Source organism: Leptosomus discolor, chromosome 5 (assembly GCF_034619465.1).
Source record: "Leptosomus discolor isolate bLepDis1 chromosome 5, bLepDis1.hap2, whole genome shotgun sequence".
Lineage (NCBI taxonomy): Eukaryota > Metazoa > Chordata > Aves > Leptosomiformes > Leptosomidae > Leptosomus > Leptosomus discolor.
In genome coordinates this window covers 7,838,117-7,863,757 of record NC_141395.1, presented here as the reverse complement: position 1 = coordinate 7,863,757, position 25,641 = coordinate 7,838,117, and the positions used below count along the sequence as shown (strand labels likewise).

Below are 25,641 nucleotides of genomic sequence, written 5' to 3'. Positions count from 1 at the left end.
GAAAAGGCTCTATAAGAAGGCATGAACAACGTCTTACCTGGAGCTTCAATAGCGATGTGCGGAAGAGGCACGGCAACCCAAAGAGAAGCTACAGAGCATTTTCAGCTCACAGCTGTCTTCTTTGCTGGACAGCAAGGAATTCAAACAGTAATTACACACGCTTTGATTTTATTTTTGGCATGTTTTTCTGACTGCGGAGCACGTAGTAGTACTGAGGCAGGGCTCTTCTGCAGGCGAATCCTCCAGGCAGCTCCTGCCACACGAGGCTGTTGAGTTTACACGATGTTGCCGAGGCAACTCACCCCCCCCGGGGGCATTTTGCTTGGAGGAGTTCAATTCAAAGAGCAGCAGTGACAGGAAAACAAACACGGCCGAACTAACCAGTAGCATTTAAAGCTCTAATCACAAGATTCCAGCACCCAAAGCAATGCACGTTTTCCTCTTCTGTTTACCTTTATTTATGCTTTTATTACCTTAGCTATTTCTACGTCATTTTAACTTTGTTTCAGTCCCTTTGCCTCCTCACTACTCAGGAACACGTTGCCCAGAGAAGCTGTGGCTGCCCCCTCCCTGGCAGTGCTCAAGGCCAGGCTGGATGGGGCTGGGAGCAACCTGGTCTGGTGGAAGGTGTCCCTGCCCATGGCAGCAGGGTGGGAACTGGATGGTCTTTAAGGTCCTTTCCAACCCAAACCATTCTGTGAATAGTTCTCTGTCTCCTTTCAGGCAGACTTCAAGAATATATATATATATATATTTTTAAGTAGCAGACTCTACGGGGGGGGGGGGGGGGGGAAGAGAAAGGATAGAAGAGGTGTAGCTGGGCTCAGGCTGAGTGGAGCTGGTTTTGAAGGGAACTCGTTCGCTGGACGCCAGGACTGGGACGCCACCCCCCGGCACAGGGCTACAGGGTTGCACAAGCCAGAGGGGGGACGCCCAGCCCGCTTTTTTTGAGGCCGGACCGGGAAGACCAGGCCTGGGGGACACCTCAGCTCCCGGCTGACTGAGAAGGGGCGTATTACTGCTATGTTTGCAGGCACCCAGCACAACCGGCCTCACGGTGACAAGCTGCGACGCCGGTCACACCCCGGGCACACGGTGACCCGGCCGGTAAGGCACTTCATTTACCCTCTCGGGCTGTCCCTGACGGAGCCGGAGAGTCTCTGGGCGCACCCCAGAGAGGTAACCACCCCAGCGGGCGTCTGTCACCTCGGCAGCGCCCGTCAGGCACTTCAGCCCGCCGCCAGCGCGGCAGGGCCGCCCGGGCGTCCCCTCCCTCGGAGGGCTGCGGGGAAGGGCGCCCGGGGGACGGAAGTGGCTCCGCGGCGAGCCGGGCTGTGAGGTCCGGCCACGGCGGGCTGTGGGAAGGCGACGAGCGGCGCCGGGGCGGGACGGCCCGCACCGCCCTCCGCCGCTTTCCCGGGAGCCTCTGCGCCCGGGGGGTCCCGGCAGCGGCGTAAGATGGCGGCGGACAGCGAGGTGAGTCCTTCCCCTTCGCCTCCCCTGCGCTCTCCGCTGGCGCCGCGGCGGTCTCCCCGCTCACTGCTTCTCCCGCTCTCTCCCCGCAGCCCGAGTCGGAGGTGTTTGAGATCACGGACTTCACCACCGCCTCCGAGTGGGAGAGGTAGGTAGGCGGTGCTGCCGCCGGTCCCGCGCCCCTCACCGCGGGGGGGGGGATCGCGGGGGCTCCGCCGTGTCTGCCCCGGCCCGCTCCTGCCGAGGGGAGCTGGGCTCCTGCGCCGCGGCCGGCCTCGCCCCCGGGGAGGCCGCGTTGGCGGGTACCTGGTGGCACCGGAGCCTCGTCCCGGCGTTAGCGGCGTGTCTGTGCGGCGGAGGCTCAGGCCGCGGCCGGGGGGTCGGTTAAGAGGATCTTGTCAAGCCGTTTCTCAACCAGCGGGAGATCTGTTGTGATGGCTCTTTGCGAGGGATTAGAGTAAACATCTGGAAGGTTTATGTGTTTTTTATAAGTAGCTTCCTGATTATTAAAGTAGTCATCTCGTTGCTGGAGCCTTTAAAAGTTAGTAGAACAGGGAACCAGAAAACTTCAGGTGAAGAACGCCCTTGCATTCTTAATGTATTATTTTGTAAAGTGCTTTTTCCAGTGACGGTGGCTATGACAAAAAGAGGTAAATGTTCTAAGCGTTTCATTTCAAATCTGAATTTAGGTTATAATTTTGTCTCAAATGCTTATTTGTCTGTGAACAACGAAACGGGAGTGTACGTTAAAAGTAATATGCTACAATACCAGAAAAAGAAAAAGGCCAGACTCTATAATAATCACTCGAAGCATGTGTGTAGTAGTTGCTGAAAGTAACTGTCATCTGAAATGTAAACATAGGAGGAACATTTTATTTGTAGAAGGAAGCAATTTCTCTGTTTTTATTGCGATACTTGGGGGTTTTCTGTTGTTTGTTTGTTCTTCTGTTGTTTGGTGGTATGTTTTTTTTTTTTTAAAGAATTCTGTAGTAGGACTATATACAGCCTGTATTTAGGTAGCTGAAGTATAATACAGGTTTAGTATTCAGCAGATATTAATGCCTTTTCCCCTCCCTAATAGATTTATTTCAAAAATAGAAGAAGTATTGAATGACTGGAAACTTATTGGGGTTTCTTCAGGCAAACCTCTAGAAAAGGTCAGTTACTGCTTTTGAGTTTTCTTTTAGAATTTGAATTACTCACTATGATACACTTGTATATTACATGTATTGCTGTTTTGTGGGGTGTGGCAGATAATGATTTGTATAGGGGAATTTCACTTGTAAAAGTGGCAGTTTGACAAACAGTTGCTGTAAATTAATTGGTGGGCTGTCTGCCAAACAGTCCATTTCCCTGATGAAGTTGGATCTTCCTGTAGGGCCAGTGATTTTTTTTTTTTTTTTTTTTTTTTTATTCCCAGTTTTGAGTCTGGAAGCGTGGTTGAAGCTGTTCTAAATTCATTTTGGCCTGCCTTGTGCCTTTGTCACACCTCACGTACTTATGGTTGAGGTTTGTGTAGTACTACTTGTGACTCAGTGTGTTTCATAGATCATGAATATTTTTTTTCAAAGTCTAATGAGCGCCTTTGTAGTGCATTCTCAGCCCTGTAAAATGCAGAGGGAATTGCTGAGCTCTTCTGCATACTAGTGCAAATAAATTCAGCTGTTCTGGATTGAATGGCTGCTGTTTTTCCAGAGGAATTTTATGTTTCTTCATTTTAGCCAGGGTACAGAGTATTCAGAACAAAAACTTATGTTACCTAATGAACTAGTTTTCAACCTTAGCTGTCAGTGTATTCCTACATGTCTTCTTTTCTAGACCAGACCTCTCTTCTTGATTTCTAGTGAGAAGACACTCTTTACAGATCAAAGGGTTGTCCGAGTTGCTTTGTTGTAGTAGCAGCATACAATTCTGTAGTGATGTTGTTTTTTTTCCTAGAAACTCTACTGCTCTGTATTTTTGTTTAAAAAATAATGATCCTTCCACACAGAAGTTTTGTAAATTATAGATAAAAAGTAATTTGTTAGCAACAGCATATTCAAAGTAAATATTAAAGTAGCTTTTGTCATAGAATGATATAGATATAGGTAAAACCCCAGGTGAGAAGCTTCTGTCTTTGGGCAAAGTTGAGGTGCATATGCTGAAGATGCGTAGTTGCCTATGAGGGGATATATCTGCCTCTTTGTGGCCATAGAATTCTGAAGACTCCTCAGGGGGCTGTCTGGTCCTTGAAATGAATGTGATTGTTGGCAACATGGATTCTAGCATTCAGCTACCTTTATAATGAAGCGTTTTGAGAGCTGTTTTTTTGAAATTAAACCATGCTTAACTAATTAAGAATAAATATTTAACAGTAGAAAAATATTAATAAATATTATAGATTGTGTAGGCAGTATACTTTTTAAGGCTTATGAATGTTAACCTAAATTTATGTGACCAAATAATATATTTTTTATACACAGGGCATATACACCACAGGAGTATGGGAGGAGAAATCAGATGAAATTTCATTTGCAGACTTCAGATTCTCAGTTACCCATCATTATCTTGTACAAGAACCCAGTGACAAAGATGGGAAAGAAGAACTGGTGGAAGGTAGCTGATAGTTCTCTTGCATGCCTGTGAGGATATGACAAAAGACAGTTTCAGAGCGTGGAATTCACAGTGCGTTGATTTGACTCTGTGTGAAATTTTCTGGGATCTGATGGGCGTGATCTGACCCTTCTGCTTTTAGTGTGCTTTGTGTTCAACAGATTGCTCCTATAAGTAAATTGTAAGTCAGCTGAGTGGATGCTGATGCTGCTTTTATGTATCAATTTCTTTCACAGATGCCCTTCCTCTGCCTATGCAGGACTTGCTGTGCATGAACAATGACTTTCCCCCTAGAGCTCACTGTCTGGTAAGATGGTACGTGTGCTGCCTCTCGTCTTTAATACAAGTAAGCGTGGCGGTTGAAAAATCTTTGATGCTGACACAATCAGTTGGTGTTTGGGGTTTTTTTTTCCATCAAGAGCTGAAACATAAGTAAAATGGTTCTTTGTACTGGACATGGGAAAGGAGTGCAAAAAAAGCCCACCATAGTGGGCCTATCTTTGCTTTTTTTTCCTCAAAATATTTTTTTCTGAATTTCATAGACTAACTAAGCTTTTATATTTGTAATATTTAGATGCGTTCTTAAAAAGTAAAGCTTCAGCACCTTAAGAGACAACAACTATATTCTTAGTAATGCAGATCTTTAGCTCATTATAGCATTAGTCTAGGGAGATTGGGTTTTATGTATAAATAGTTACAGTTGTTATTAACATAAAGTTAAAAACTCAGGACTGATAGATGTGGAAGTCCTCACAGTGTTTTGAGTACCGTGTTTGAGTGCTGTTAAGCTGCAGTAGTTTGTGGTTTGCGAATCTGTAGCGCTCCATTCCACTCCGTTCTTGACCTCTCTGAAAGAGGTACTTGTACCAAAATAACGGATTCCACAGTCTGTTGGTGACAAGTAGGTTATTCAGGTTACAGTGTTTCTAAAAATTCTGTGTTGCAGCTGATTTGCTAATTTCTCTCTCTCTTAAGGTATGGTTTACGTGAGTTTGTGGTTATTGCTCCGGCGGCAAACAACGATGCAGTTCTCAGTGAATCCAAATGTAACCTTTTGCTGAGTTCCATTTCCATTGCGCTGGGGAACACTGGCTGGTAGGTGAAGGCATAAACCTTTTTACATGGCCAGCTGAAACTCTAGCTGTTTTCCCCTGGAAACTTTAAAAAGATTGATTCAATGTGTTGTTTATATTCATTATCGTTAAAAAACCGCAAAGGCTTTTTAAAAGCTGCTAGAAGTTGTTGGAATAAGTGATGTATAAAATACAACTTTTGGAAGAGGATTTCTTCCCTATGTGTGGTAATAGTAACTTTCTAATATTCCTTAAAAATATTTGGGCTGAAAATTAGGCAACTGAAGTTGTGGATAGGGCTTTGCTTATGACATGACAGTTTGTTAGGCATTCTATGTAATGGTGAAGTTAACAGTATTTTTTTTTTTAATTCCTATTAAGCATTTTAAAGTGTATTCCACTAAGAGGAAATGTATTCTAAAGAATATGAAATTGTGTTAAAACATTAGCTAGTTTTAAAGACTCCAAGACAGCATGACATTTTAAATAATCTGAAATATTCATGTTTTTAAAGTCAGGTACCGCTGTTTGTACAAATACATCATAAATGGCGACGAATGTATGTTGGAGAATGTCAAGGGCCAGGAGTTCGAACTGACTTTGAAATGGTTCATCTTCGCAAAGTGCCAAATCAGTATACTCATCTGTCGGGGCTGCTAGATATCTTCAAATCCAAGATTGTAAGTGCACCTGAATGTATATAACTGATATTAAGAATAATTATTTTATTACCTGGTTGCTTGTAGATTCACTTGGTCTTCTAGGGATTTTTTTTTTTTTTTTGGTAAGGGTGAGGCTTACTCTGCTGATACCAGCAAAGTCTTTCCAGCTATCACCAGTATCTAGTGAGAGAGTGACAACTGGGATGGGCTTTGTTCCTCAGTGTTACCACCTTCCATTTTTATTTTCCGCTGGCCTGTGAAAGAATGTGTCTGCTTTACAGTCTCTTTCCCTTCCCCAAAACAAACTCTGTTTTGCTGTTTAAAAGGAGAAGGCAGGACTAGGGTGAGTTTTTGTTCTGACACTCCGTAGCTCCCTGAGCTACCTTAAGAGTGAAGAGCAACATGATGAAATGTGAGGGGTCTGAGTGGAATGCTTGGTTATGGACCGGTATGGCTGACTGCAGCTCGTCACAGCTAGTGTTGGTAGTCGGCAATCTCATCAACACACAGGAAAAACAGTCCTTAATGAAAACCTAGCGCATTCTGGGTCACAGTTACTTCAGAATTACTGGTTAAATGGAGCATATGAATGTCTCGTGCATTTTAGAAAGCTTGTGTGCTTACTTTTACCTGTGTCTTGTTGAGCAGTGGCTTTACTAGTAATGCTTGGGGTGTTGCAGTTCTGATAAAATTAGCTCTAATACAAGCTATCATAACTAATTTCTGTTCAGGGCTTGGGGTGTTTGAGAGGCTGTTACTATTTACACTGAATTATTTCTCTAATATTTTCAAGGGATGCCCTTTAACGCCGCTGCCTCCGGTTAGCATGGCTATTCGGCTTACCTTTGTGCTTCAAGACTGGCAGCAGTATTTCTGGCCGCAGCAGCCGCCAGGTAGGAGATTTGTGTCCTTAGAATAACTTGTTTTAAGCTAAACGGTCAGTGCTAAGGAAAATGTTTGTGTGTCTTGCCAGAAGAATTAAAATATTTTCTGCATTACTAGGAAAGGCTGGAGTTCCAACAGAGTGCCATCCCGCTCCCTGCGACAGGCTAGCAAGCTAAAGCTGCTCTGGAGTCGTGTCTGTGGCTTATGGCTGTGACAGGTGTTTTGGTTAGGGCTGTGCCTAGAAATACACTTTTTTATTAGCGTTTACAGATACAGTGATACTTCCAAAATAGTAGTGTATGTTTGGAGAGAAAAGGGTGACTGGCTGTGGATCTGTAAAGAATTCTACCCTGAATTCTGTAGGGAAACGGTTGTAGTCAGGTTCCAGTAGGTGCTAATACTTCACAGGAATATTTGTCAGTTGTTTCCATAAAGTAACTGATTTTAATACTTCACTGTTTAAGTGTATTAACACTAGGGAAAGGAGAAGATATTATATGGACCTCACATGAGGTGAAAGTTTGGATTTTTGTTGTTGTTTACGCAGTGCTCAATAAGCCAAGCAGTTGATTGATTTATTTTTCTCATGCAGGAAAAATTTCTAATCAAGCCTTTTATTATAGTAGCCTTGTATGAGGGGAAAAAGGGGAAGGGTAATGTATGGTCTTGAATCTAAAGTACATACACCAGACGTGATAAGTTTATGCCATACTGGTGTTATTTAGGAGAAAGGGAGTGAGTTTGCTCACTTGGTACTCTCCCAGTGAACTCCTTCCTTGGTTGTAACATTTTCTTCCTTGGGTATCAAGGTTTTGTTTTTAACAGACCTATTTCTATATAGCATCAGAAAATAAATTATAAACTTCTCCCAGATCAAAGGCAAACAAATCTAGAGGAAAAAGGTAAATGTTAGTTCCTTCTTAACATACGTTTTATTAGTGATGTGGTATTTTAGAGACAAGGTGGTGGGGCAATTAAAATTCCACAAATTCTATTCTTGACTTGGTAGTAGTTTTGCATAACAAGGCTAAAGTATTTAGGGCACACTTTGAGAGACAGAGCCTGGGTGACCTTGGTCTGGTTGCCTAAATTTTTGGCTTTCCCTTGCTTTAAAAAAAAAAGTCTTATACTAATCAAAGGTATGTTTCGAAGAAGTCTGTTGTGAAGTTGATCCTGTGTGCTTTGTACCTAAGCAATGTTGAAAATATGTTTAAAGAGAACCTTGCTCTTCAGGGTCAGAGAAAATCAGTGCTGTTTTAAGTGATGTAGTTTCTCTTTGTAGGTAAACCAAATTCACCTGAAGCACTTGGGAAGCTAGTTCTACAGATTCTATTTTTTATTATTTCTCCAGACACGGAAGTCAGTGTTTTCGGTGATGTCTCTCTGCCTTGGCTATAGTTATTCCCTAAGTCAGGATCCCTGGTTTGTGATGAATGAGTGGTACTGCTCTGATCATATCTCTCAATTTGAGTAGTTTGAATAAATTCTACTCTTTTAGAGGATTCTGGTTAAGGGAGCTAGTGGCAAGTGTATTGCAGAAACTGGAGATGGACGACGTAATTTTTACTGCTGTTGCTACATGCAGTTGTGGTTTTATGTTCATTGTGATGAACTAGACCCATGCTTCATTACCCTCCCTCAACTAGCTCTTTTCAAATAAACCCAAAGAATTTAAACGTGTCTTGTCTTCTCTGAAGAAAAAATTATGTCATTAAGTTCTCCAAATACTTTATCTAATACCTCACTGGTTTTGTATGTAAGCAGTTGGCCAGGTGCATTTAAAATTAAGGATCAGATGCTGCAATAGCATTGTTGTTACGACATTACAATACACTATTGCCTATTTAAATTTGTGTTCAGTGAAGGCTGTCTATTTTTGGTTTGTATCTTTGAAGTATGTAACATGGGAAGTGGCTGAGGATGCTGGGAGGCATCTTTAAGTACCTGGGATTACAAGGAACCTCCCAGATCGTTGCATTAAGTCTTTAACTGTAGGAGACATAACGTATCAATCTTTTCATAAAATTGTCAAACTTCTTTTAAAAGAAGTAGTTGGGTTTTCACTCACTTCTGGAGTGTTCCTTTTCTGACTGGAACCGATTTCCTACCTAAATATTTTTTAATGTCAAATTCGTGTCTATTTGTTCTTGTGTCAACACTGAATCTTTAAGGCTGCCTTTATAGTTATTGTCTTTGCCTGCAAGGAGGGAATGACCTTCCCTCAGTACAGTTTACAAGAATTTCATGTCTTTTTGAATGTCCTGTTACGTGATTTCTTTCCAGATTCTGCTGGAAACAATTACTTTGACTGCATGCTAGGATTGTGTTTTCATAGCTGTGTCACCTTAGCTGCTCAGCTTTTCTCTGATCATCCTGCACGCTACAGTCCTTTTACTGTAAAATTAAGATGATAAGCTGCTTAAAATATTCCATAAATTCTGTATGGAAAATATATTGATCTGTCTTCAGATATAGATGCTCTAGTTGGGGGAGAAGTTGGAGGCCTTGAGTTTGGGAAGCTACCATTTGGTGCCTGTGAGGATCCTATTAGGTAAGATAAGAGTTGAGAAAACTGTATTTTATAACTTTCTTATTGGAGGTCTTCAGGGTATGTTATTTCAAATCTTAGCTTTGCCTGCCTGTGACTTAGTACGTCCCTAACAGATGATGTAAGAGGTGTTCAAAAAACGTGTTGATGTGGCACTTGTAGACATGGTTTAGTGGGCCTGGTGGTGTTGGGTCAACGGTTGGACTTGGTGATCTTAGAGATCTGTTCCAACCTAATAATTCTAAGTACATAAGAGACAGCCGTGAAAAGTAATGGTCTAGTAGCAAATAAGACCATTTGCAAAATTGCCTAATAATATTCAGAGTTCTAGCTCATAAATCTTCTACTGTAAGGTTCTGGAGTACTCCATTTATCTCTGAAACTGCTATGTTGAAATGCACCTTAACTGGAGATAAGCTTTAAAAATGGTGTGCCTGCATTCAAGGGTTGGACTCGCTCTCATATTTTCTTCGACATTTGTGGGAGACTTACATTGAGAGGGTCTGTAAACTGAATTGTCACAGTCTGTCTTATCTTCTCTTCTGAGCACCCCATCACCACTGCACAAATCTAGGAATCATGTTAACATATTAGATGGTGTTTAATGCTGTAGGCAGTTAATGAAGTTCTTTCCTCTGTACCTGGATGCCTAGAATATTCCTTTTGTAGAGAGGAGTTGTGAGAGACTCCTGTATGCCAGGTCCTAGTAAAGTTCAGTGCAGTACTGGGTGACATGCTGTAGAACAGCCAATAGAATGTACGCAGCGAGAAGACTCACTGGAAAACATGTACATTTCTGGCTGCAGAATACATAGAGGGACTTGAATATGAACTATCACAAATAACCTTCAAGATCTTAACTATGATGGAAAGAACATTTTCTGCTAGCACTGAAAGATTTAAATCTTGTGTTTCAGTGAGCTTCATTTAGCTACTACCTGGCCTCACCTAACGGAAGGTATAGTTGTCGACAATGATGTTTATTCGTAAGTATTTTGTCTGAATTGCAGATGGCTAGAAGTGCACTTTATTTGTTTACTGCATCTAAAACATTGTGTGTGGCTTTGTGTGTGAAAGAGAACCCATTTTGAGGAATGCTAAGGTCAGTGGATAGAACACCTCATTGGGGCAGACAACTTTTGAATTGCGTTTCTGTGTGAGAAAACATACCGTAATCTCAACAAAACACACACCTCCCTGTTGGGGCATATTCTCGTGCTAGACTTAGAAGTCTTGTATATTGCATATTCTTGGGAAAGATGATAATGGAAGGTGGAAAGCAAAAAGAATTAGCTGAGTGCCCTCCCTCTCACAAAAACTATCATCCAGGTTTTCTGCTAAGCCTCCTAAAAAGGAGTAACAGAGTATACTGATACTTAAGAAAGAAGAAGAAGAAGAAAAAAGTTGTCTGTTGTTTTAATTAGTGCAGGAATGAATTTTCAACATTAATACACTTTAAAAAATGACAATTTAGTTGTGTTGTAACTGAATTGTTCTCATGTGTTTCTTATTCGTGTTACATACCTGTGTGAGGGCGGGGACTCTTGCTTGCATTTGAGCGTGTTTGTCATGTTCTCCTGTGTAATGTGGTTTATATTTTGGCTTCCCTGGCCTAGCTGCCTATGATGTTCTGTTTATTGAGAATTTGACAGTCATCTCTCACGTTCTTATGGTGATAGCATGACACTTGTTTGTTTTTTCTTATGTTCTTATGGTGACAGCATAAAACTGGTTTGTTTTTTCTTAAAGTGACCTGGATCCTATTCAAGCGCCCCAGTGGTCCGTGAGAGTCAGAAAAGCAGATAACCCTCAGTGTCTGTTGGGTAGGACATCAGAATTCCCTGTCTTCCCTTACAGCTTTTAAGCTATTAAGTTGTGATGTGAGAGTTGGGTTGTTGATTACCTGATGATCTCTGTTTCCTCACTCCCCTTATTTATTTTGAGTGGACAATATTTTGTGCTTTGTTTTGAAGAACAGAAGCTTTGAAAAAGCGTAGTTTCTGTTATAGGCTATTCTGTGTCCCTATAGCATAAACTTCATTACTGTTCTTGCTTCACCAGGTGCCAGAGAATAAACATTTACTGTGTGTGTTCTGTGAAAATTTAGATTTCCTAGAATCTTTAAATTTATTAAGTGCCTTCTGCATATATCCATTTCCTTAGTTGAACCGATCTGTTGATAGGCAGGATTGGTACACCTGGAGAGCTGTACTATTGTCCATCTTGCCTTTTAGCTTGTGGGGAAAAGGGCTTAAAAACTAAAAAAAAAAAAAAAAAATTAACGTGCAGCAGAAATTTCGTCTTGCTTTGGGTGAAGTGGATTAAACTGCATGTGGGACTGTGCTCTGGAGAGGTGGCTGATAGCTGTCTAGGTGTGCATTTTTCTAAGCTTCAATTATATGGTTTATCTTATTTGTGCTTCAGAATAAATTATCATGTTCTTTCAGATGAAAAGATGAAATTTACTGTCCCTCAGGCATCGTTTTGAGAGTTAGTTTATTAAGTTCAATGAGATTTTAACTGACTTATTCAGAAACTTCGTTTCTCTTGTAGGTGACTTCCTCACTGAGTTCTTCAAGCTTTGTCGTCGGAAGGAGTCAACTGATGAGATACTTGGAAGGTCTGCTTTTGAAGAGGAAGGAAAAGGTAAAACTAAAATCTTGTTGATTTGTGTTACTTGATTTTAGTTTTTCATGTTATTTTACCTTCTCTCTCCCCTCTTCCTGGCTTCAGATCGGTCAGTATTTATACTTGTAATTCTTCGGCATTTTCGGTAATACTCCTAGGAATTTTCTGGCCAGTGCTACATGGTGTAATTTCTCATGAATTCTAGGCAAGCTTAGCTTCCAAAGTCCCAGATGACAATTGCCTCTGTTATAGTTGGCTTTTTTCACTGGAAAACAAGAGTTTGAAATTTTACTAGTGTACAAGAGTTGGTTTTGAGCACACATCAAACAGATTTGTCTCTATTAGTTTATGTATTTTTGTATTTTTTTCCCCTTTTTGAAGTACTATGTAGCGCATGTTTTAACAGCCAGTTTAGAGAGTCTTTAATCATTTTGAAAGGCTTTGCTGTCATCTTCTCTGTTTTAAGGAAAAAACAAAAAAACCCCAAACAAACCAAAATTATCTGACCAACAGGTCAGGCTTTATCCCAACAGTGTAGATACTGACATCTTTTTGATGTTTCTGTCCCTTTCTTTAGCTTTTCTTGCTGTATATGGTGAACATTCCATTCCTTCCTGCCTCTTGTCACCTTTTCTTCCCTCTGAGTATGGCCTGTGTTAATGTATTTTCTTTGGTTATGCTTAGTCTTGGTTTTGAAGGAGCTCACCAGTTCACTTAAAAAGGTGTTAGACTGCGTAGGGTAGGTATTGCTCCTGGTGCTTGACATACAATCTCTTTAACCCTCCTTATCTCTAATTTTCTTGAAATGTTTGTCAAGATGAGGTTTTTTAGGCTGCGGGTAATTATTCACTTAAATTTGTCTGCCTTCTTTTTAACAGTGTTAATTCATTTTGTTGTAAGAGAGGTTCTAAAGTTTACCAGCAGCAACTCTGGAAAAAATGTTTCGATTTGAGGCATTTACCTGAGGATTCTAGAGCAGAATTGTGCTTATGCCGTGTAAGGTCATATCTATAGTGTTTAGTACTGGATTTATTTAAGGCTTATCTAAAGCTTTAGCATATACTGAGCAGTCTTTGTTACCTACAGTGGGTTTGTTGGTATCGTGTATTAACAGAGTTTAAACATTGGCTCTTCAGCAGGCTTTTGCTGATACCCTGCCTGCAATGGTCTGCAAGCAGGCAGTGCTGCTACAGTAGGTGGCAGGCACTGTCTGCAGCCAGCTCAGCCCAGACTTCATTTGGTGAATTAAATCAAGAACAGTGTGTGACTCCCTTGTGACCTCATTGTGCTGCTTATCTTTGTGTTGAAGAACAGCAAATATCAGGTGTGGAACCTGACAGCGCAGGGGTGTAGCTCTGGTTAACAGGGTGTTACAAATCAGTGCAAGATAGACTGAATATGACAGGGGAGCTTTTAAAGAGAAATGGTCTCGTGGGTGTGGGGGCTTTTGTTGTGTTTTAATTATTTTTATTTTATTTTATAGAGGTTACTGATATTACCCATGCTTTGTCGAAGCTCACAGAGCCAGCACCGGTCCCAATCCATAAACTGTCAGTCACAAATATGGTTCACAGTGCCAAGAAAAAAATTCGCAGGCACAGAGGTGTAGATGAATCACCTTTAAACAATGAGGTTCTGAACACTATTCTCATGGTGAGTGAGCTGTCCATGCACATTTAAGTTCGTATGAAACATGTATTTCGTGATTCCACTGATTGATTTGGTGTATAGTTTATAGCAGAATTATAAATAAAAGTGCCTGATGTCAGGTCCTTTATTTGAATTGCATTTATCAGCTTCTCGAAACAGCCTCGGTTGTCACAAGTCTGTGCAATACAAGTGGGCTGAAAGTGAACTCTGAGCTCTAACAGTTTCAGTTACAGGGGCTGCTGGTATGTAACCAGCAATAGCTTTGTGGAGCAAGTGGAAAAAGCAGGAAAAACATACTGATGGAAGTTTGGGGTTTTTTTGTTTCTTCAAGTTCTTATTTCCTGATGCTGCTGACAAACTGGCAGAAGGATTTGAAAGCCGAACTAGCACTTCAGCAGGAAACAATCCTTCGCCGGAGAGTGAAGATTACGTAAGTTGTACTGACTGGCCCTCATGAGGGAGAGAAAGCAATTTTGAGTGTGTGTTCGTACACACTTTGTTGTGGTTGCCCTGTGCTTGTAATAGATAATTTCTGGAAAGAGGAACTTAGCTTTGTGGAATCTCTAGGTAGATACAGTTTTTGTTTTGTTTTTTTTTTTCTACCAAAGACTGTAATTTTTGGTAGCTTGTGCTTACAGGCTTAAAATGTTAGTTAGCCACTTGTATTGACAAATGGGAAAGAGATCATATGGTTTTGGAAAAAATGCTGCTGTTCCTGTATTGCCTGCTTTCTTTTATTTCTTACGTAGAATCTCTTCAGTCAGTTTAAATCTGCTCCTTCTGATAGTCTGACGTACAAACTAGCTTTGTGTCTTTGTATGATAAACTTCTACCATGGAGGAGTAAAAGGAGTGGCACATCTCTGGCAAGAATTCGTGTTAGAAATGCGCTACAGATGGGAGAACAACTATCTTATTCCAGGGTAAGATTGTTTGTTTGTTTGTTTTTTGTTTTGTCATAGAAAATGTTCTTTGTTTCAGGAACAGAGTTCACTATGACTTTGAAACATACTGTTTTGGGGTTTTTTTAAATTGCAAATGCTGTCCTCTATTTTTACTGCCCTACCTCCTTAAAGCAATAAAGGACAGAGAGTAGGAAAAAGCCTCTCTGCCCTCCTCTGAAAACTTCAAGGTGGCTGGGGAAGGTCAAGTTAAAGAGTGGGGATAAGGGTGGGGAAAAAAGAGCTTATGCAAATGCTTGGCTTCCAGTTGGTTGTTAGATAAAACCGAAGGAGCAGATACAGGGAGAAACACCTTTGCTTTCTGGTGTAGTTTTGGCAGTTTTCTGAGGGAGGCGTTCCAGGCTCCTGCTGGAATGGTAGCCTTCTCAGGCAGCTCATGCTGTCTTGAGCATGCCAGCCCTTCCAGGTTATGTCTGCTGCAGCAGAGCTTGTTGCAGACCAGATGAAGGGTTCTGTCAAGATGAGGTATTAATGTAGAGCAAAAATATATCCTTTTTTTTTTCTTTTTTTTTTTTTAAATGGGATGGACTGGCCATCTACTCACTAGCTTGTACTTTCAAGTGGTTACACTAACAGATAAAATAGAAGTTGAAATATATAGAGATCACTGTCATTGCAATTTTAAAAGTAAAGTCAAACTTGCTTCATTTTTGTCTGGAAACAGTTACTCTTTCAACTTTGAAATGGAAAACCGAGTAGGAAATGCAGGGCCTGTCTGGTTCATACTAGTGTGCATGGCTGAGCTTCCGCAATGACCTCTAGGAAGTAAATGTAGTTTCACTTGTGGCCGTGTTCGGTCACTAGCTTGTCTGCTGAGACCATGGGAGAGCTGCATAGTAAAATGGTGGGGGTGGGTTTGGTGGGGATATTTGCCGCTCTTTGGGTTTTCATGTGATTTAAGACCACATGTGTGTGAAAGATTCACCTTTATAATCGATAATGGTTACACTTCTACCTTTTGTTAGATTAGCTAATGGCCCTCCAGATCTGAGATGCTGTTTACTGCATCAGAAACTTCAGGTAAATATCCCAAATTTAAGAATGATTTTTCTCCTAAGGAAACTGTCAAAATTATAGCAATTATTAACTAAATATATTTGTTTTGTAGGCTTAGATATGCTTGTATTATTGGGTCTGGACTTCATTTCTTGGGAAAATCTTTATTGTAGCAACAAGTTCAATGGAATTGTAATCTTTTAGAATTACAAATTTTTGGTGACTGACTCCCAAGTTTTTCTGTGATACTGTTTCAATAAGAGATGTAATTGCTAAACATTTTTTTTTTCCTTTAACTTGTTAGATGTTAAATTGTTGCATAGAAAGAAAGAAAGCAAGAGATGAGGGGAAAAGGGGGAACGTGTCTGATCGTTCACCTGGTGCTACTTGTGGTGATGGTGGAAAAGGAGCCGACAACTCTGGAGATAACCCTGATAAGGAAAAAGAAGTTGGCAAGTCGTGGGAATCGTGGAGTGACAGTGAAGAGGAGTTTTTCGAATGTCTAAGTGACACGGAAGATCTTAAAGGAAATGGGCAGGAAAATGGAAAGAAAGGAGGAGCGAAAGAAGGCAACAAAGAGCCTGTAAACTTAAAACCAGAAGGTCGCCTGCATCCCCACGGAAAGCTGACGCTGCTGCATCCGGGAGAGCCCCTCTACATTCCGATAACACAGGTTAGGTGGCGAGAGCTGAGCCAGGTGTGCAGTACGACTTGTGCTCCTACCTAGGGCTGTGACATCGTATCTAGTTTGCAGGTTGTCGCCTTGTCTGTGGCTGAAATTGCTGAGCAGTTTTGGCCTGAGACCTTGTTTTCAGTTCTCAAAACTTGGTGAGGCTGTTAAGCTGAAATCTCACATGCTTTCGGTTTTATTTGAGAATGTGTCTGCTTACCAAATTTCACTCAAAACAATTTTTTTTTAACAAGAATCAAGCTGTCTTGCCTACCTTAAATTTGGGTTTCTTTTTATTTCCAGCTCTTGCGGCATGTTCCATCCCCCTCCTTAATTTCTTTCCCTGTAAAGTAGGAACTGCCATGGTCCTTCCACCATGAAGATTTCTAGCTGACTGACCAGACTACTGGATCAGTTTTGCTGCTACTTTTTTTTTTCTTTAAAAAAAACCCAACCCCAAACCATTTCTCAACTCGTATGTAAAAAGCCATAGTCATCAGGTTTTGGTACTGTTACGTAAAGCAGGTTTGTCACCAAACAACTAGAAATCTCGCCTGACACGGACTTCTTGCAGAGTGACTAGGGCTGAGATAGGAGGCAGGCGTGTCAGAGGAAGTAGTTTGAAATCAGCCATGTATGAAGAATACAGTTATTTGTCATTCACTTGAGAGAAATTATTTTTAATGGCAGTTGCTTTGCATGGGTGAAAGGTAGGAGCAGAGTGTAGTCAGGCAAAATGTTGTCAATTAATTATGTGCTGACAGTATCAGTGGTGAAAATTCTACTTTAGAATCCATTTTAGGCGGATTTTCATTCGTCTCAACAGAGGATCACTCAGACACTTCCTGGACTTTGGATTTTGGCATTTTAGCGGTGCGTCCTTACACTGTACTTCAGTCTAAGGTGTTCTGTTTAACAGCTTCTTGGTAGCGTCGTCTTCAGGTGCGCAGCTTTAGGCTAAACAGTGTAATCAGTAGAAAGTTACGATTATTTCCTTTGAGTACGAATAGAATAGAATGAACTTTTGGTGACAGGGAGCTTTCCACTCCTCCTTCCTTAATAAGGGCCAAGTCTGAGTCTGTAAACTTGTCTTTTTCCGTGTTGCAGGAACCAGCACCGATGACGGAAGACTTGCTGGAAGAGCAGTCTGAGGTACTGGCAAAACTAGGGACATCAGCGGAAGGTGCTCATCTTCGGGCACGCATGCAGAGTGCCTGCTTGCTCTCGGATATGGAATCTTTTAAGGTAGCCCTACTTGAAGAATTCTGTGAGACCGCTTTCGTAATGAAACCAGCCCTCTTGCTTGTATTGAACAATTTTGAACGTTCTTCTGACAATTTTTTTTTTTTCTCCACAAAACACTTTCAAAATATTTTAAAGTTGAAAATAAAAACCAATCAATAAAACTCTTGGAATGTTTCAAAATGTATAACAGACTGTCCAGCCTGTTACGGTGTAACGTTCCAGTAAATTTGCACATCTCTGCAGGAGGGAAAAAAAAAAACCCAAACTTACAGTTGATAAGTTGGGAATTAAAACTCGGACAAGCCCATACACAATGATGTCAGAAGGAAAAGGAGCGTCAAGGTTCTGAATCAAAATTACCTTCCCTTGTCCTGTGGTTCAGTGTCTCTTACCTGTACTTCCCACTGTGTCTGGCTTTGTAAAACGCACCTTTAATCAAACTCCAAATGGATAAAATATAAAAGGTGACGTAAAGAAAAAAATCATCTCTATTAACATGTTCACAGTTGTGTATTTGGGGAGATAGCCGTAGTTTTTATGTGTAGTTGAAGATGTTTTGTTCTTTGGCGGGAAGGATAAGTTACTGCTATTTAGGAGTCCTGTACAGCTGTTTGTTATACTGGGAATGGACCAGCTGGGGGTTTGGGTAATTTGTTCCGTTTCTTTCTGAGCTCTGCAGAGGGAGCTAAGAGCACATACACTGCTGTCATCAAAGGATCTCCGAACTCCAAAAAGACTGGGGATTCTGTCATGAAATAGCTGTATATGTTTTTTTTAATCGTTGCAATGTAACTGTGTAGTAAAAGGACACAGCTGTACTGTAAAGAGTATTTGTAACACGTCAGTACCGGTTTATTAGCAGCGACTCAGATATGCGTAGTGGTTTTATTTCTGTGGTGCAAGTGATCTAAAAACTCAGAGTAAGAATACAGAACCATACTTGGAAGCAGAAGTGCACTCTTGATAGGTACATAGAGTAGAAAACTGGGATGCTTTTTATGTACTAGACCCTATTTGTGTTGACATCACATCTATGATAAATGAAGTTGGTTTTTTTGCGGGGAGATTTTTTTTTTAAATTGCTTTTTAAAGAAAGAAGAAAGGGTGAATTTTGTTACTGGGGTGTTAAAGGATGGAAAGTCAGTGCTGAAAGCATATTTGTGCAGCACAGTGATTCTTTTAGGCCTGGGCTGGTTTTCGTCTAAGTTTTCAAGGTATAAGCTTATACATAAACCAGTGGAAATTCATATTTATTGTGTGGATCAGGTGCCAGACAGAAGCTCGACTTAACAGTGTAAGTTTGAGCTTGCCTGAAATAACTGATGAATGTGCTGTTTGGGGGTGGTAAGAAGGTGGTTTCTTTGTTTTTGTTGATGGTCTGGGTTTTACCCCTTGCCGTTGTCTTGGTTTGTGCTTTATTCCCTCACCCTCTTTCCTAGTGTACAGTTTGGTGACTGTGAACAGAATTCCCTGAGTTTCAGCTCCTAGCCTCTACTTGATCCACTAACCCGTACTGCCTTCCTACCCAGGTTATCGGGTTTTTCTAGCAGTTTTCAGGCACAAATTTTATCTCCTCTTCATTCCAGGCAGCTAATCCTGGCTGTTGTCTGGAGGATTTTGTGAGGTGGTACTCCCCTCGGGATTACATCGAGGAGGAAGTGGTTGATGAGAAGGGGAACGTTGTCATTAAGGGCGAGCTGAGTGCCCGAATGAAGATTCCTAGCAACATGTGGGTGGAGGCCTGGGAGACAGCAAAACCCGTCCCAGCCCGGAGGCAGAAGAGACTCTTCGACGACACTAGAGAGGCAGAGAAGGTAAAAAGCTCCGTGGCTAGTGATAGTCTTGATCTGTAATGCTTATAGCAGCCCTTTCTTCCTCCTCCTGCGAAATTTAAACATTAAGACGTTGTTGCACTATATTCTTGGAGTTACTAAACTCTTTTGTCCATGGCTTAGGGTTAGTCAGAGATTCTTGCTGCGGTACAACAGTGTGTGTGATGTACCTAATTAGCATGTGGAATGTAACTTCACAAGCTGTGTTGCTCAGGTACTTCTTTGAATTATTAGTAAATAAAACAGATTTTTATCTGCGTGTTAGGGAACTAAAGTATTCCTAAAACACCATTATTTTTAGTTTCACTCTAACCTGTGGGGACTGTAAGCAATCACTGAGGATTCATGTAAAAACTGCCCATTGAGCCCTGTCTTACAGCAGTGCTCCTTTCTCACAGATTCTTCAGTGCAGGTGCTCATCTTTCATAGTTAACCTTGTCTTTGGGAAGTAGTTTTGATCACTAATGTATTAAATTCTCTGATGTTGTAGGTGCTTCATTACCTTGCAGTTCAGAAACCATCTGACCTTGCAAGGCACCTCTTGCCCTGCATCATCCATGCAGCTGTACTCAAGGTAAAGGAAGAAGGTAAATAATGTTTAATAAATCATTAAGATATTTTAGGGTGAGCCCTGGTGCAGTAATTACAATTTCTTCATTTCTTTTCCTCCTAATAGAGGCACTAGAAGATATCTCTTCAGTTAAGAAAATTATTAAGCAGATCATATCCCATTCCAGTAAAGTTCTACGATTCCCCAGTCCAGAGGACAAGAAGCTGGAAGTAAGTAAGGCTTTCGTACTGGCTGGGGCTGAAAACCTAATAGCCTTCTACACTGTTCATGGGAGTGCTAAAAGAACACCTTTTATTGACGTTTTTATTGAACTCCTGCAGGAAATCATTGCTCAGATTATGAGTGGGGAAGCTATCATCGCCAGGGCCAGGTCTCTGAAAGCAAAATTTGGGGTAGAGAAATGTGAAAATGAAGAGGAGAAAGAAGATCTACAAAGGTGACTGATTTTTTTTAAATTTTATTTTTATTTTCCCCAGTGTTGTTTTGTTTTGCCTCTGATGCCCCTTTTTTGTACTTTCAGACGTTAGGACAGATGGAAGTGGCGAGAATACAGAAATACTGAAGGGTTGTATTTAGTAACTGCACAGTAGGTGTCCCTGTCCCTGGGCTGCCCGGAGGTGTTCTGTGAGCACCCTCAATGCTCCTCTAAGTAACTGTCTCTCTGAAAGCCTGTGATACAGGCTGTTCCATGGAATCTGGTTTTGACTTGACAGTACTGGGGATTCCTTTTTTTTTTTTTTAATGTAAAAGGTGTATTTGAGGAACTTGGTTCCAACAGAGGTAAAATTAGAAGGACTAGGGCTTTAGTGTTTTCTGTAACCAACATGGAATGAAATACCTGCCCCCCTCCAAGTTACATTGTCTTATTCTGGTCTCCTTACTGATCTGAAGCACATTGCTGAGACTTCTTGCTGCTGTGCCGAGAGGGAGAGCTGGCGGTTTTGTCGTACGTGTTGGGAGTTCAGAGGAGTGATCTATCTTTGTGCTCCAAAAACTGCTCATGTTGTTACTACTTGGGGTGTGGCTGACCCCGTGAGGGCTTTTCCTGTTGAATTGGTGCATCTGCGTTAGAGCCTGGGTTCCGTTTGTAGCGAACTGAGGGAGGTGGGTCCTTCCAGAGGCCGAACGGCCACCCAGGGGTCCGTTGGCCCTGCTGCTGGAGTTGCCACGCCGTCAGCTGTGTAACCCTGCCTCTCCTGGCCCTGTGGGGCGGGCTGCTGAGTTTTGACCGATGTTACCTGTGAAAGAACAGCCGCTTGTACCAGCGGGAGAGAAAGAGCAATGAGGCGGGAGGGAACAACTGAAGGCTGAGGGGGGCTTAGCCTTTAGAGTAGAGAGATTAAGGTGCTGATAGTGTTTGAGTGGGATGCTGAGAAATGTCAGGGGTTTGTCATTGAACTTTTAGGAGGATCCTTGGGAGTGTCTGCCAGTTCTCGCTCCGTGCAACTGCTGCTAGGTGGAGACCTCCTCCCAGGGAATGATGCTGGGTTTAGATCAGCAAACTGGATACAGCTGAGAATTAAACTTCCCTTTTTCCTTTTTGATAATGTGTACCACCAGGTTCGTGAACTGTCTCCTGGAGCAGCCAGAAGTGTCAGTGATTGGTGCAGGAAGAGGACCTGCTGGCAGCATCATTCACAAGCTGTTCGTGAATGCTCAGAGGGTAAGAGAGTGCTCTTGATCGCTTTACAGGCACGTCTAAGCGGTATGAGGCAACAACTTATCACATGATGCCAGTTTATTTTGTCTGCATATATGCATGTAGTGTCGTAAATGTGCTTTTGAGGATTTTTTTGTGATGTTCAGCGTGATTTTTGGCGATAACAGAACCTTGCAAGATGAAAGAGGAGTAGATGACCTGGGATGTGAAACAGTTAGAGCCAGCTGGGTGGGTAGAGGTGTCATTAATGCTTGATTTACTTCAAATGGTAACATCAGTGATGCTGTTAGGGCACAAATTTCTGCTTTATTCAAGTTTCACAGTATATGCCACATCACAGCAAGAACAGTCAAGTGTGTTCGTTGTTTCATGTAGGAATGTAGAGAAACACGTCATAGTGTTAAGTTATTTTAGAAGTAACTTTTTAGACTGAGGCTTATACTTGGAATACTTGAGACTTCTTCTGTGGAAACTAGTGTGCTCAGGGCCAGTTTCAGTCCTTTTCCAGTCCAGCTCTGCATCCAGTTTACGCAGTGCTGCATCGGTTTTCAGGAAATGCTTCCCCAGCCTGTATTGGTATAAATATTCCCTTTTTCTCTTAAGCAGTCTTCGTAATAATTCACCTTAAAGTATTGATTTCCAAACTTCTCGGACTGCACTCAGCCTGCAGTTGCTGTCAGAGTTACACTATTCATAGTATCAAACTATCTCACTAAAATTTAACTACAGTGGTAATCACAAGGTTGCGTAGTATCGCAGACATCTTGGAGCCTGAAATCCTGTTTGGAAATCATGGCTGTAAAAAACGTTGCGATTGGGTATTAAACACTTTTGCGATATGGATGTTTTTATAAGTGTCTGTATTTTGCAATTCAGCATAAAAAGGACCATTCTGAAAACAGAGCATGGTTATTCTGAGAAATGAAAATCGGAACATTTACTTCATCCTGCTGGTCTCTAGGGGAAACGCGGTGGCAAATGCCAACAGGTCAGGCAGCCTTACTTAGACCTCCCTGTAACACCTGAGGTTGTGCCCTGTGAGGGTCCGCCAGCGAGCGCACTTGCCTTTTTAATGTTGAGGCATTATGTTTTTAAAGCCAAGTAAAAGTTTCTAGCATTAATGTTTGATAAAGATGTATGCAAATTTCTGGGGTTTTGTTCTTTTGAAACATCAGTAACTAAAGCTAGGTCTGCTAGTAGGTGCTCACTGGTAGTTAAGGCTTCTTAGCGGGACAGGAGCCAGCTTGCTACAAACCCTGCCGTGATTAATCTGCTGTGAGATATTTCAGTAGAGAGCAGTTTGGTAAATAGAAATTGAATTACTTCTCTGTTCATTACCTTTTGAACCTGGACTCCTCTCTGAGTGGTGTAAAATGTGGTGTTATATCCTCAAGTGTTCTCAGAAAAATTACAATAGCAAATGCATGTTCTTGGAAGCAGAGTGCATGATATCTCTTTAACCTACAGCCTCCTTCTAACCTCTTGTAAGCCACCTCTGACTTGCCTTTGTTTCTGTCTTTCATCACTGGTTCTTTTCTCATCCTTTTCCAAGCTGACTGAATCTTCTGATGAGGTAACCAACTTTGTCCCTCGTTTCCCACTCATCTTCCCTAGCTGCATAGAGCCAAACCTCTTGGTAGCTACAGTGCAGCAGCCTGACTTAGTGTACTGTTGTTCACATATTAAGCATTAAAATAATTTTGTGTTTCCAGAATGGTTTTTCCTCATTCACAGACTTTATTTTTAGAGCCTAACAGGTCGTGAAAAGAAACAGAAATCTTTTTTTTTTTAAAAAAAAAACCAACCCCAAAACAAACAAAAACATTTCTTCAAGTGGATATTAACATTTTTCTGATGCTGAAATATGTGGCCATGCCTTTATATAACCATCACTGTTCTTTGTTTATTGAACAGCCAGATGTTTTGGGGGGGTGGGGGGAGGTAGCGATGGACAGTAGCTGAAGGGTGCAGTCGAGAGACCAGGACTTATCGAGACCACTGAGCTGTTGGGACAGAGGTATGGAGGGGTTTGGGGAGGAGCTGAGGTAACTGCATGAAGTGTAGCACAGGGATCGTCCTCTCTGCTGGGTTCCTAGAATTGCTTGTGGGAGCGAGTGGCACTGGGCCCTGGTGACTTCTCCTGTGGCACAGGCCCCAGAGCTCAGCGGGGCCGGGTCCCTGCTCCGGGGAGGGATGGGAGCGGTGGTGCATTGCAGCAGCGGAGAGGGGCCACAAGGGTCCTCTGGTGTGTTCTGATGAGCTTGAGTTGTGCACACTTACCTTAGGACCCTGTAGGGTGTTGGGGGTGTAGCTGCGTAATTAGGCAATGCTTACTGGGCTGACTGGAGCAGGGCAGCCCTTCCTCCAGTATTCAGACTTCAGTGCTGCTGCGTACTGGCTCTGAGGCAGCGAGCATTGATGGGGACTGCACAGCGTCGCGCTTGCTCTGCAGTGCCACTTCGGCAAACCTCTGGCCCTGAAAAGCACGTATCAAAGTAATATTTTGGGTTTGAAAAGGCAGGTGACTATTTGTCAAGACTCTGAGAGGCTGGCTTGGCCTCGTGTAGCCAGAGAACTGAAGAGAGAGAGTCCTGCTTGAGAGGGGGGCATGTTGTCTGGTGAAAACATCAGGAGCTTAATCTGGGCTGAGCTTCACCATCCACACATGAAGGTTCTTCCATTTGATTGTGTGCAGTTTATTTCTTCACATCCCATTACTGTCTTGCTCTGTGTACACATGAAGCCTTTCGATGTGTTCACCATTTCTGATCTTCCTCCGTTCCTCTTGGGAAGTATTTTCTGAATCCTGATGTCAAGAAAGGGCGTGCCCTGTAATTATGACCCCTCTGCTCTGATTGCAGGTTTCTGCAGTGCCTCCGCTTGACGAAGAGTTGAGGAGATCCGGTTTATCCGAGGAGCGCCGACTCAACGCAGGGGCCGTTTCAGATTTCCCTCCGCCCACGGGTCGCGAGGTGATTTTGCGCACAACCGTCCCCCGCCCCGCTCCTTACTCCAAGCCGTTGCCCCAGCGCATGTACAGCGTGCTGACCAAGGAAGATTTCCGACTTGCCGGTGCCTTTTCAGCAGATACAACGTTCTTCTGATGTACCCAGCTACGTTACCTCGTGTGTCTTCACAAGCAGCGTGCTCTTGGTTTTCCTTCCGGGAAGCTGAGGTTACAGGTTGGCTGGCTTGTGAGGAGGCAGTGCGGCCGGCACTAGGGACGGAGTGTCACGTTCCCAAGGGCAGAGGTGAGGAGGATGGCTGGAGCAGCTCTGACATGGAGGTCTGGAATGGCTTCACAAGTGGTTGTAATCCCATCTTTGAGGAAGAAAGTGCAGCAATCTCCTCTCTGTCCAACGGGAGCATATTCATTTTTTTTGCATTAGCTTGTGTAATAACAGACATGAACAGGCTGTGCGCAGCTACTTCATGTTGGAATTCACGCAGCATGCGCTGCTTTACAGTTCTTAATCGACTTTATCAAGTGACATTAGTCTACTTAAATTGATGTGCAAATGTTAAGTAACGTGTATTTATTGCTAATCATAAATATTTGAGCCCAGCATTTTTTGGTCAATCACTAAGTTGCAAGTATATCTAAGATGATACTCTTATTTTTATTTAAAGTACACAGTATGTTCTAGTTCATGCTAAACTCTCCTAGCATTGCAGCAGGTGGCCAAAGAGATCTTGTCTTGGACACAGAAGTAAACGTGTCCAAGCAGAAGCCCCAGCGGCTGGAGGGACTGGCTTAGCGCTTGGGATACTTTATACCCTCCCCTGCACAGGAGGGCGAAAGCTGGATGTAAGGGACACGTACAGGGGTGTCGCTGTAAGCAACTTGCTGGTAGGGCGGGGGGCCCTTGCGCACGCGCAGTGTCTGCGATCTGACACGCTGAAAGAGTTCGGTCACCTGCTGTAAGCTGACCCCCGTGGCTGTCACGCAGACGCCATGATGTGTACGTGCCAATGATGTTGCTTGACAGTGATCTTTGTTGTCATGAGAATCAGCAAAACATCAGTGTTACTTGACAAAACAAAGTGTACAAACAGCTGCAGTATTGTTGACATGACTCAATAAATCTGAACTTATTACTGGTTCGCTGATGTCTCTGGGGACCAGCAATGGTTTTGTCAAAATACTTCTTAAACGTCATCCTTGCATCACTTGATGAGCAAGCAGCACTGTCTG

At 42.4% G+C, this 25,641-nt stretch overlaps 1 protein-coding gene across 2 annotated transcripts; it reads left to right on the top strand.

The window, feature by feature from the left end:
- The first annotated feature begins 1,458 nt into the window (after positions 1-1,458).
- On the top strand, positions 1,459-25,439 carry RAB3GAP1 (RAB3 GTPase activating protein catalytic subunit 1). 2 transcript variants are annotated; one of them, XM_086464962.1, is made up of 25 exons: positions 1,459-1,476; positions 1,566-1,621; positions 2,555-2,630; positions 3,936-4,068; positions 4,302-4,380; positions 5,041-5,160; positions 5,653-5,818; positions 6,594-6,693; positions 9,155-9,236; positions 10,151-10,219; positions 10,983-11,056; positions 11,787-11,879; positions 13,345-13,514; positions 13,843-13,941; positions 14,261-14,433; positions 15,438-15,492; positions 15,773-16,141; positions 17,246-17,383; positions 18,970-19,197; positions 19,706-19,802; positions 19,892-19,995; positions 20,107-20,222; positions 21,347-21,449; positions 22,999-23,019; positions 24,308-25,439. In XM_086464962.1, exons 1-25 carry the CDS (start codon positions 1,459-1,461, stop codon positions 24,548-24,550), a joined length of 2,982 nt encoding a protein of 993 aa, XP_086321088.1. In that variant the 3' UTR covers positions 24,551-25,439. The 2 variants fall into 2 exon arrangements, with proteins under 2 accessions (XP_086321088.1, XP_086321087.1); XM_086464961.1 differs by lacking the exon at positions 22,999-23,019.
- The last annotated feature ends 202 nt before the right edge of the window (positions 25,440-25,641 follow it).

Excerpts from the sequence above, each read along its gene's own strand:
- RAB3GAP1 (XM_086464962.1), top strand. Across the intron at positions 15,493-15,772 it reads TACTGCATCAGAAACTTCAG|ATGTTAAATTGTTGCATAGA; the intron begins GTAAATATCCCA and ends TTAACTTGTTAG. Across the intron at positions 19,803-19,891 it reads ACTCAAGGTAAAGGAAGAAG|AGGCACTAGAAGATATCTCT; the intron begins GTAAATAATGTT and ends TCCTCCTAATAG.